General features: G+C 33.3%; 1 protein-coding gene across 5 annotated transcripts in view; it reads right to left on the bottom strand.

Moving 5' to 3' along the window:
• Window positions 1-217: 217 nt before the first annotated feature.
• The window catches only part of LOC138702989 (titin homolog), a 914,774-nt gene continuing 902,712 nt past the window's right edge, over window positions 218-12,279 (bottom strand). For 4 of the 5 annotated variants that reach the window (XM_069830459.1, XM_069830460.1, XM_069830461.1 and 1 more), the window contains 4 exons: window positions 10,251-10,450; window positions 7,543-7,695; window positions 4,347-4,470; window positions 218-1,511 (listed from right to left, as the gene is read on the bottom strand). In XM_069830459.1, the coding sequence (XP_069686560.1) occupies window positions 699-1,511; window positions 4,347-4,470; window positions 7,543-7,695; window positions 10,251-10,450 (1,290 nt within the window). In that variant the 3' untranslated portion in view covers window positions 218-698. The remainder of the gene's footprint in view (window positions 1,512-4,346; window positions 4,471-7,542; window positions 7,696-10,250; window positions 10,451-12,279) is intronic. The other variant, XM_069830463.1, reaches the window with a different exon arrangement.

Genomic DNA, 12,279 nt, shown 5'->3' with positions numbered 1-12,279 from the left:
ATTAACGGAACTGAAGTCAAAATAGAAACAGTATGCTCAATGAAGTTGGGAAACTAAGATGAGAGGAGTTTCATCCAGGATTAAAGAAGGTCTCATGAGAATGCAAACACTCCTGAAGGGCAACGAGAACAGTTAAAAATTTAAGGACAAGCCCAACAAAAGAAGTACCTAATTGCAATGTATCAGAGTCCTCGAAATAATAATAATAAGAAGAAAGTTGGCAAATGTGTCATTTTATTATAGCCCTACATAACAGTAGATACATAACATGTGCAAATATTCAAATACCATGACAGAATAAACTAATCACTATATATACAAAACACAAGGCAAAACTTAAAATTTTGATGGTTTAATATTTATCTGTAATTGGTGATCTTTATACCTTTGTTATGACACTTTTTCCCCTTACTTCCTTTTTTGGGGGGGAGGGGAATTTAAAAATAAGCCATCTTCATTCAGTTCACTTTACTCGAAGATAGTTTATAGTAATGACCCTTAAGTAATCAAGAATCAAAGTATTTTGCGTAAAAAATATCCTAATAAAATCACGGTTTTATGTTAAAGCAACCATTTGTTCTTTGTAATAAATATTTTGGTTAGGTGAAATACAAAATGTGTATAATTGGCGATAGATTGAAGTTTTGTAAACATTCAGGCAAAGTCAAAAGTTCAGTCTATCCCCGGTGTTACAAACCCTATCGTTTCCAAAATGCCATAGCTTTCTGATAATTTGTGCTATGTTCGTGCGATGTCGAGATGGGGGACGGGCGATGAAGGGGGGTGTTCTTTCGAGTGGTTTGCTGCTTTGGTTTAGTTTCTTCTTCTTGGGCCGCTGTTAGAACTTTGCTTCTAGCTTGCACGATGCCGCTGACTTTCTGCAGAGTCTTGTCGCCATAGACTTCCTTCTGCTTCTTCTGCTCCTGGAGCTGGGTCAGTTCCTTCTTCTTGGCACTGACTTTACCAGCGAGGATGTCCGGAGCAGGACAGTTCCCAACATCCACGTGTACGCCAGAATCCACTGAACTCTGCTGCTTTAAGCTGTCTGTCTTTTTAGCAGTAAATTTAGCTGCGGAGGAAGAACACCCTGATACATTACTGTTCTCTTTGAACCGGACATGCGGGGTCTCCAGCTCCTCGCTTATGGAGAACTTCTTGCTGAGCAAGGGCTTCGCGGGGCACTGGCAGTAGCTGTGCGCGCTCGGAGTGGCAATGCTGGAGCAGTCGCTGATGCCACTGTCACTCCGCTCGCTGCACAGGCGCATGCGCCCCGCCTTGATCAGCAGTGCCTCACTGAACCCGTTAATCACACTGTTAGTGTCACTAGGAGTGTTAGTGGCCGAGACCTCCAGGTCCTCCTCGTTGAGGCTGGACATCCTGGACACGTTGCCGCAGCAACCTGATAAACTGGGTCTGGGACTGCCTGAGGTGGAGCTGGCGTTGGAGTTGCGGCGACTGGCTGCTGACAGCGTTGCCATGCGTCCCAGGGCGCGGATGGCATTCCCGGTTTTCTGTTATTTGGAGTAACAACACACACGAGGCATGCGTTATGAGTTCCACACACAAACTCACATGCAAAACTACTGTTACTTAGCTTTACTACACAGAAATACTATTGAAGAAGCTCTCTATACTATCTAATGCATCAATTGGTTCTTTAGAGGCAGTTCGGATGTATTCTGGAGGGGAGGCTATATTATTGCACACATAACAGTTTAATGGTATATTAAGTCAAAGTGAAAACGTGGCTTCGTAGAAACCCATTCTATTCTGTGGAAGAATATTTTGAATTAGAAAATCAAGCTGTAGATATTTTTTAGTTTTCTTTCTCTGAATGTTATTATTTTGTAATATATTAAGAAATTCTCATAAATTGTTAAGTTAATTCTTGTTTTATTGTATATAAAACTGAGCAAATCAAATAATATTTGTGATCAGTGTGTTACAATTTTCATCTAGATATTAGCCTATTTTTGATAATCTTGACTCTCAATTGTAAACTCTAAGGAATATTTGTGATCATTTTGTTTGTAATAGAATAATTTTCATTTTTGCACGATAATTTCATACGTGTAATTTGACAATGTCATTAGCTTTTGCTATAATGACAGCTAATAAATACTATACTATACTACCGTAAACTGTGGTTACTTTGAACAGAGAGGAAACTTTGAACATTTTTTTCAGAAAATCGTATTTAGGTTTCTACATTCTGCACTTATTACAGATTGAGGTAAATTATCATAAAATCATTCTCATACCAAATTTACCTCCATGTGTAACAAGTGCAGCATGTAGAAACCTAAATAGGATTTTCTGAAAAAAAATGTTCAAAGTATCCTCTGTGTTTAAAGTAACCCCAGTTTACAGTACTATACTATACTATACCGGTACTAAGGTACAAGGTTAGGAAGTGCTTTTTACAAAATGGAGGAAAAGTTTGAAAAACGAGCAGAGCTAATTTTTCAGCTTCCGAAATTTTTTAATGTACTCCCTCCGTTCCAAAATATGGTACAGTAACAAACAAAACAAGTTTGTTTATTGCGCATGCGTGCACGAAATATTTCGCGGTGTGGTATTCTGTTCAGTAGTAAAGGGACTATCAGACAGTGCAGTTGTGAATGTTTCTAATCTTCTGTAGTGCATCAAACTATAATATTTAAATAGTTCATTATGAACAGAAATCAAATGGGCACCTACTGTGGTGTTCCTGTTGCAGAAAATGTAACACCAACCCTGTCAATGTTGAATAGAACATCTAAGGCTCAACAGTTGTACAAAAACGGGTTACTGTATAATTTATTGCAGTTTTTATGTTAATCTCCCTCTCTCAAAACAATGTTTGTTTTTTCTTTTATTAATTTGACATCACACAGAATGAAATGTACCTCATTTTTATGTTTTTCTTATGTTAATTTATCAAACAAATAAGCATCTATAAGATGTATTAAATTTACATTATTTTACTGAAAACTTTAACAAATGTATACCATATTTTGGAACAAGAAGTATTTCACAAACGTGTATTGTGCGACATTTTTTAAGTTGCAAATACAATATATTTTGCATTGAAAATTTAGAGCAATATTATTCCAAAGTTTTCACAAAACTGCATTGTAATGGTAACTAAGTAACAATAAGTGCACTGTAATTGGTGTATTTCAGTATAGTTTTAGCTATGTCATTAAGAATGGTTTCCCTAGCAACAAGTTTCTGTGTGGGAATTCTAACCTTCAAGGTCCAACAACAATAGCTGTAAATACAACAGAAAACACGAACGTGCAAAAAACGTCTTTTGTGTAAATTTTACTCAGTGCAATATAGTGTCAATAAAATATATTTGTAAAAGCCTCCTAAAGTTTGTAATTCGGTGCACTTAAATTATATCTGAAAATGTTTATTATACATTCCCAATAGCTCTATGGCATTCGCTTATGAGATAATAATAGTGGCAATGTTTATCAGGGGCGTATACTGGTTAAAGGGTTTGAGCTACCGCTGACCCTATTATTACACAAAATATATCTAACAATTACTTTAATTTTAATTACCATGGTAAAACTAATAATACAAAATTATTACATTATGTTATATTACAAACTTTTTCTTTTGTAGTTTCCTTGGGCTACCGCCGGTAGCCTGCAAAATACGCCCCTGAATACAGAAAAAAGCATTACGTATATTAACTGGCTCTGCTTATGTTGCTCATTGCAAATCTTTATTTATTAAAGAAAGTATCCTAACAATCACGAGAACCGACTGAATGGTAGTTACTGAGAAGCAAAATCAAATAGGGTGATCGTATATTATTATATGACTCCCAGAGTGTTTAGGTTTTAAAAACAAATATAATTTCTGTAACATGAAAACACCGCGCAGTCACTGAGGCAGTTCATAAATTATTATATTAGTACATTGGTTAGAATTACACACAAACAACACTGTCACAAGAGTGTTGATAGAAAATCTATTAAATATAACTCGTAATATAATGCAAATACAATATTGTCAGAGTGAGAACTGTATTTAATTTTACATAATATTTGTACAAATATGGATTTCAGCCTAATTGGATGTAATTCTGCATAGTTAAATTTCAGTCTAAATAAAGAAATGGCAAATCATTCCCAATTGAATTGAAACAGAGAGAATGCAGTGCAACAAAACTACATGGTTCTATCAAATTTTATAACTTAGAGGTTTGGTTTCTTGTCGTACAAATTTATTGAATGAAAAGGTTATATAGCAAAGGTATTAAATAATTCATTAACAACAGTAACAGATGAATCGCTACAACAAAGATATAATATGATTGTTCTTAATCTGACAACAGTGCAGAAACATACCTGCCACTTTCTGCGAATGATGAACTTCTTCAGTTTATCTGTGCACAGTTTGACACAGCTCATGTTCTCGTCGTGCTGTGCCAGCCACGTGTGTTGCAGGCATTCCTTAGCTGTCAGCCTTTTCCTGTAATCAACAACAAATTTATTCAATACATTAAAAAAGGTAAAGATATCCCCGTAACATGCCATGAAGGCACTTGGGGGGCATGGAGGTAGAGCCCCATGCTTTCCATGACCTCGGCACTAGAATGAGGTGGTGTGGTTGGCACCACGCTCTGGCCGCCTTTTACCCCTGGGAAAGACCCGGTACTCAATTTTATAGGAGGCTGAGTGAACCTCGGGGCCGTTCTGAAAGTTTGGCAACGAGAAAAAATCCTGCCACCACCTGGGATCGAACCCTGGACCTTCCAGTCCGTAGCCAGCTGCTCTATCAGCTGAGCTACCCGGCCGCCACTCAATACATTATACGCTCTCAAAAATAAAGGCCCATTCACAATGAAAATTAAACATAACCATAACATAAACATAGAAGTTTGCGCCCAGGCTACCAAATGGGATCATTCACAATGATTCACGTAAGCATTGACATAAACATTACCGTAAGACGTTAACATGAAAGTTTGCAAACTCCAAACTTTCATGCTTATGCTTACGTGATTTGCAAACAGAACACAATCGTGGAGCGCTGAAGTATACAACAGAATATGAGGAAATGGCGTCGTTGTTATGTTTCCATGGTTACCAAGTATGTTTGCGGTTATGTTTATGTTCCCATCGTGAATGATGGTATGACTTCTTGATTTTACCGTAACGTTTATATTCTTAAGTTAACGCTTACGTTATGTTTAATTTTCATTGTGAATGAGCCTTAAGTTTACTCTGTATGGTTTTTATTTGAAGTAGTACTGCTTCTGTAACACAATATTTATGGGGACAGAGACGTTAAAATGATATAAATTAAATCATTTCGATATTATTTATGTGCAGTTACATTATGCACTTGATTCGGTATAGTAAAAATTTGATTGCTGTCTTCTGCTAAAGATGAAGTACCGGTAGTAACACTATCCACAGCAAAAGGAAACAACATATAACTACTACTATTCTTGCAATGTTATTGTTCTGTAATAATTATAGGTGCTCTAATTTCAATATAGATTTAAAGACTGAAGTATTATCATCATGGATACACGCGAAAGTAGATAGTTTAGTGGTTCAGTTTATGTAGAGAAAGTACTAGTATTTTAGTTCCACTTACGGTATCTTCTGAGAAGTTTCAAATAACATGCCACAATTTGACGAGACTATAAAACCAGTCGTAGTTACAATTTTCCTTGCCAACATGTATTTTAAAAGGAGTAACTATTGCCACTATCACGGGTTCTCTACAAAAAAAAAACATTCCTATTATTTACCTTAATTACTGAACTTTTCAGGGTTTTTCACTGTTGTAAACTAGAATTTTCTTTAATTTAACATTGTACTTAATGCATTATATAAATTTGTTATTATCTGGTCTACAGGAAACCTTAAAATTTGAAGAAGCAATAAAATAAATAGTTGCTATAGTTTTAAATTTCCTGTATTAATGTTTTCTGAATTATATTACAAGTATAGCAATTGTCTTGCAAAAGTTTACCCATTATCTACTTACATTTATTTCTGCTTCTTATGCTACATTTACGGTATTTCAAAACCTACCTATATAATTAAACTTTAATTTATGTTCCAGGCATTTATTTCATAATACTGGCATGGTGTTATTGATGATTGAGTCTATTCTGTAGTTTTTTTCATTTTGAGTTCTCGTACACATTGTGCTAACTAGTACGCATACCATATATGTAATTTACATTTAAAAATCACTGTAGGCCTAGCTAGAAGAGGGGGATATTCTGTTTTCAACTGTATTACTAGATTTTATAAAACGGTTCCGAAAATTCGGCCTGTGATAGTCGCGTTCTGGCCCGTTTTTATATGAGATTAATTTCTAATTGCTGTATATTGAGAAGCCATCTTCACCTTCAGAAAAAGTCTGAATTGGACTTCATGTTCAATGAGCCTGAGTGAAACTAATTTAGTTTATTAAAGTCTGGCCACTTGCAGTTTTTTGACTCAAAATATATGAAGGGTACAGAAAAATTCTCATAAGGGTGACGACATCAACTAAGTCAGTATATTACTGCAAAATTTATGTGTTTTTCTTATCAAAACTGATAAAGGAGAATTATCACTACGGATACAATCATCCTTTCCTACATTTTCATTAGGAACAACAATAAATTTTGCAGTAATATACTGAATTAGATGATGACTTCGCCCTTAAGAAAATTGTGACTCTGTTCGTTCTTTCTCTGTACCCTTCATATGATAACCTTACTCTATTATAACTTGAAAACTGTATTAGTTATAGTGAGGGTCACATAAGAACAGTTCCTAAACAGCAAATATTGCCGTCTAGTCAGTGTTGCCAACTGTTACCAGATATCACATGATCCTACGTACTAAATGACGTATTTACTTACAGTACTTTATGTTGGAAGGTTATTCTAAATAATTCAGTAATTTGTAACATTTTCGTAGGAAAACTATACGAGAAAGGGATCAACATATCAAGTATTTTGTCTAGCGGTACGAAATTCATTGGTTTGACTAAACGACTTACGAGACCTAACCTAAAAATGTATTTTGTATGACCACATGAAATTATTAGTACTAGGCTAACTCCGGAAACTTACCTGACTATAGTGTTGAATTATAACCAAATGCAACACATAAAATAACTATTATGTATTAATATTAATACTGATATTAATTATTAGTACATGTTCAAATTTCTCTAGCTTTCAGTAACCGGCTCAGAAATCTAGTACAATTTTAATTTCATGGAACTCCAGTATCGACAAATTTTGTGGATATTTGTCTCAGTTGCCAACATACCAGTTACAAAATCACTACCATTTTTAGTATTTATCAGTACATCGAAATTGGAAACGAAGTTGGCAAAAGAAAATTCAACCTGCAAACTAGAAAATCACCACAATCCACTAGCATATGCAGTAATGGGGGAAAAATGGTTAGGTTTCACCCTTAGGGTATTAAGTAAGCAGATCCGGACTATAAATTAAATGTACAAAATCAGTTCTTAGTGTCACTACAAACATGTAATACGATTATGTGAAGGAGTTACACTTACTCTTTCCTCTTTACAAGAAGAGCACTGATGAAATCTTTGGCATCTTGGGAAATGGCATCGAAAGCTTCATCATCAAAGTCATAGTCTGCTCTGGTGATGTTGGCGAACGTTTCAGCGTCATTGTCTCCCATGAATGGAGACAATCCTGACAACCTACAGAACATTACATAGTGGAGAATAATGTACAAAAATGTGGAGGTCGTATTACTTAAATTTATACCACAGTTGTTTTATCAATATTTTTTAACGTATTTCCTCCTCCTCTTACAATTAATGTAAAATTACAACACATTAAATTGAAATTTTGTTTTATAAAACTTTATATTTCGTTGAAATTTATGGATGATTCAGTTAAGCTATGACTACACAAATGCATCAGACATTTTCATGCTGCAGTCTGATGAATAGTAAACAAAAATTATTCAGAAAAAAGTGTTAATTTGTGTAATATATTGCAATTAATTTTAAAATGGACGATCTTTCAATAAACGAAATAACTAAAGGCACTTGCATAGGCTTTCATATAACAAGCTCAATAGTTCAAATTGGTATTTAAAAATTTTAAATATTATTAAAGTGGTTTCGAATTTAGTTTTAATTCCAATAACTTATAAAAATGATAATTTAAGCTCTCAGAATTTTCATTTTTGATTAAGAGTATCATTATCTGCACAAGATAAAATTCACTATTCAGAAATCATATATAAATGGACAACAATATAATTATATTACATTAATACATAAAGACTAACATTTTCAACAAAGGAAACCACTACTCAGATAACAATTCACTTACTATAGTCCCGACGCTGTTATTTCCGGCGTGACTCTACCTCCTTGCTTACGTCTTAGGAAGTGAAGGCTCTATGAAGTCTAGGTAGGTAGTATCGTTCGCCATTTTTGTTCTTACGTTGCCGAGCTACCATACGAGGAATCTATTTGCCACACCGTTAAACATTATCATGTCGTAACTCCTATGATAATAAATTAAACGCAATGTAATTCAGCAAATAATTGAGCGGCAAATAACGTCTTCGTGTGCTTTCTGCGAACGCCAACGAAAGAGCTAAAATGGCGGGCGATTATATTAAGTATTTATCGAGCCTTAAGAAATGAATCAGCGAATCACAAGACGCACACGTTTAAATGTAGCCGACTTGCAATGCGATTGGCTGCCGGAAATTAGAGCGACGGGACTAAGATTACAATATTTTAGTTTACTATCTAAGGTAATATTGTGATACATGTAATATTGTGATAGTTCTTTTTGAGAATTTATTACAATTTTACTGAGTGAGAGAAGAACCGGTTTTGGGCAGAAACTTATCCACGAACATTCCCTTAATAAGTTGAGGCAAAAAACCGATCTTCCTCTCACTCAGTAAAATTGTAATAAATTCTCAAAAAGAACTGTTACAATATTACTCATATCACAATATTACCAACCTTTACCCTATATAGTACGGTATACCATAAAAAACATAGCATCTGTTTAAATTTAAATCCAACTCAATGTTTATTTTTTAAGCATTTCATAAACATTTCTAGAGGTTGGGCCAAAAGTAACTCACAGATATGATTGATTTGAAAGTAACATTGTATGTATTGGCATAAAATAAAGATTTGACATTGGCTTATCAAATTAAAATAGTTAAATTTTTCGTATTAGTAATATTGAGAAACTGTGGAAAATTTGAAGTAAATTATACAAATGGTTATTGAGATATGTTTTTCGTTAAAAAACAACCATTTTCAGAAAAATTACTTTTAAAACTTAAACTTGAACTTATATTTACTGTAAAATTATGTTTTTCGTTAAAAAACAAACATTTTCAGAAAAATTACTTTTAAAACTTAAACTTGAACTTATATTTACTGTAAAATTATGTTTTTCGTTAAAAAACAACCATTTTCAGAGAAATTACTTTTAAAACTTAAACTTGAACTTATATTTACTGTAAAATTATGTTTTTCGTTAAAAAACAACCATTTTCAGAGAAATTACTTTTAAAACTTAAACTTGAACTTATATTTACTGTAAAATTATGTTTTTCGTTAAAAAACAACCATTTTCAGAGAAATTACTTTTAAAACTTAAACTTGAACTTATATTTACTGTAAAATGTAAGTTCTCATATACAGTCACAAACAAATCAACATATCTTCCATTATCTTTAATTTTGTAATACAATTTTGTAGAAGGTATGTCAAATTAGACAAACAAAAAATATGAAAAATTTCAAGTTTTCTACCGTATGAAGCTTCTTAAGGTTTAATTTCTCTTTGAAATTTAAAAAAAATGTCAATTTTTTTATTATAGTATTTGTACAGAATCTTTTTAACTTGCATAACATATTCCAATTTTTCATCATTCTCACTGTAAGAAAGATGGAACTAAATATTGTCTGTGACTCTGAGACAACGTTCAATCGTTTCCTCTGATAGAAAATATCCAGTTCAATTACTTATTCCAAAAACTTGCTTTCTGCCTCATTTAAAACTGAGCTCTGTAGCTTTTTATGGCAATATAGCTATTTCCGAATGAAGTTTGGTTGCAAGATTTACGTCCGTACCTTTTATTACACGTGTAGATGTTCATCAACAGTAAGTGTATTTTTATTAGCCAACAGTTCCCAGGTTAAAACTCGCAATATATAGTAGACTAATATGAGATAGGCGGTAAAAAATTAACGTCTTAAAATACTTACAGAACGTAGCAAATCACTCCTACAGACCACATGTCAGATTCCACCCCAATAGGTTCATAGTTGATTATTTCTGGAGGGATGAACTCTGGGGTGCCGAACAGAACTCTTACAGGTGTATCTGGATTTATTTTCTGGGCCAATCCGAAGTCAATGAGTTTAATTTGGTGTGATGTTCTCGTATGGCACATAATGTTTTCAGGCTGTAAAAAATAAAAAACAGCATTTAGACAGCATAGTGGAAAGTATAAAATTAAGTAGTTCAATGATGTGATCATCGGATCAGGAAAATCATTTACAGAACAGGATCTTGTTTCTTTAGATTGTCTAGTACTGTGAATGATTAGTCAAGAAAAAAGTACAAGAAAAAACTATTACTGGTAGTTGTTGCAGGTAATGGAAAGTTGTATTTCAAAACTCACGGTCTTTATCATGTAAATCCACAAAATATTTAGTCAGTTGTGGTTACAAACTAAGTTTTGTTAAAAAAAATTAGACTAATATAATAAAATTAATTAAATATGTTTTTTTCCACTCTTTTTTCATTCTAGCTTTCTACTCAATAATTTTATGTTGTTTTATTTGTTGCTAATAGTGTAGAATGTTTGGAACTTAAAAAAGAGTTACTTGAAACGTATTTTATAATCTGAAGAATAAATTGATCTCTCATTGGCAATCCAATGATGCATTTTTATATATGTATATTTCTTTCTTTTTCTGCAGAGTGATTTGCCAGGCAATTCCTTTCTGTTTCTTTGGTACAGGACGTGCTTATTATTTATATCTGCAATAATTCGTTCGTAACATACGTAAGTTACGTCATAATTACTGTATTTCACATTAATTGAGAAGCTAGGTTCAATAACAGTGTTACTGTAAAAAAATCGCTTTTGAGAAAAATTTAACACAAATATTAAAATTGTTAGGAACGAATCTTTACATTTGGTAATTATTGATCTTATGTTAAAAGTTTACATATTAATAAAATTAGTGATTTTATAATCTATAATATTCAAGAACAATTATCTATGCAATAACAGCGTTAACAGAGTAACGCTTTTATTGGTCCTAGCTGCTAAATTGTTACTGTGTCTTATTTCTAAGATGAAAGCAATATAAACTGTGATTGAGAGGAAAGGAAGTAGAGATGACGAACAAGTAACAATACTGCGCCTAAAAATTCCCACAGTTAAGCTGGAACTACCATTAGTTCACCGAGTCCAATAGTTTTCTCTAACCCTGCTCCTCTAAGCATATTATTTCAAATTGAAACGTATCTCTTCCTCGTATTGACAGAAATAAATAAAAGTAGATTTTAAATGTAGCTTGGTCTTATACCTGAACAAATTTGAAATAAAAGAATTAAAAAATAAAGTTTCTGTTTAGTAATCAGGGTGCGAATTAACGTCGGGAATGGGGGGATTTCCCCCCCCCCCCGTTGGAAATTATCCCCCTATCATAAATTCATATTAACATCCCTTCCAGGAATAACTTCTATGCCCCCTAACAAAATATAATTGTTTTAATACGAGTACACTTTATAAAGTATAGTGTAAAGTAAGCAAGGAAATAATATTGATGTATTATCATCAATGGCAAGCTGACAACAATCAGTAACTTAGGAATTACACATCTTATCTTAAGCCTGCTCATGGATATATTTATTATTATGATCAAGATGCAAGACAAGCAACTCAGTGCGACCAAGCGTTGAGCCGTATCGAATGAGGATAATAATAATTTTATGTATGGTATTCTATATCTAGGATTCTATCCCCTCCCATCAGAAATCTTGGTAATTTCATAGAAGACGGGCACTTGGTTGAATATAGTAAGTATTACCAACTTCTTTATTTCAGAGTTAAATGTTAGTGATCTTTTAGTGACTTTTACATGTTAATTCTAGGTTTTTGTACTAGGTGTCGCCGTGATTTTCTTTTAATTTTATGGTTATAGTTGTCATTTGTTCTAGAATTTTCGTTAATTTTGAATGGATAATGACGTTATCAGTTGTTCTTGGTTGTTTGACGTG

The sequence above is a fragment of the Periplaneta americana genome, chromosome 7 (genome assembly GCF_040183065.1).
Source record: "Periplaneta americana isolate PAMFEO1 chromosome 7, P.americana_PAMFEO1_priV1, whole genome shotgun sequence".
Classification (NCBI taxonomy): Eukaryota; Metazoa; Arthropoda; class Insecta; order Blattodea; family Blattidae; genus Periplaneta; species Periplaneta americana.
This window is presented reverse-complemented; position numbering and strand designations above follow the sequence as displayed.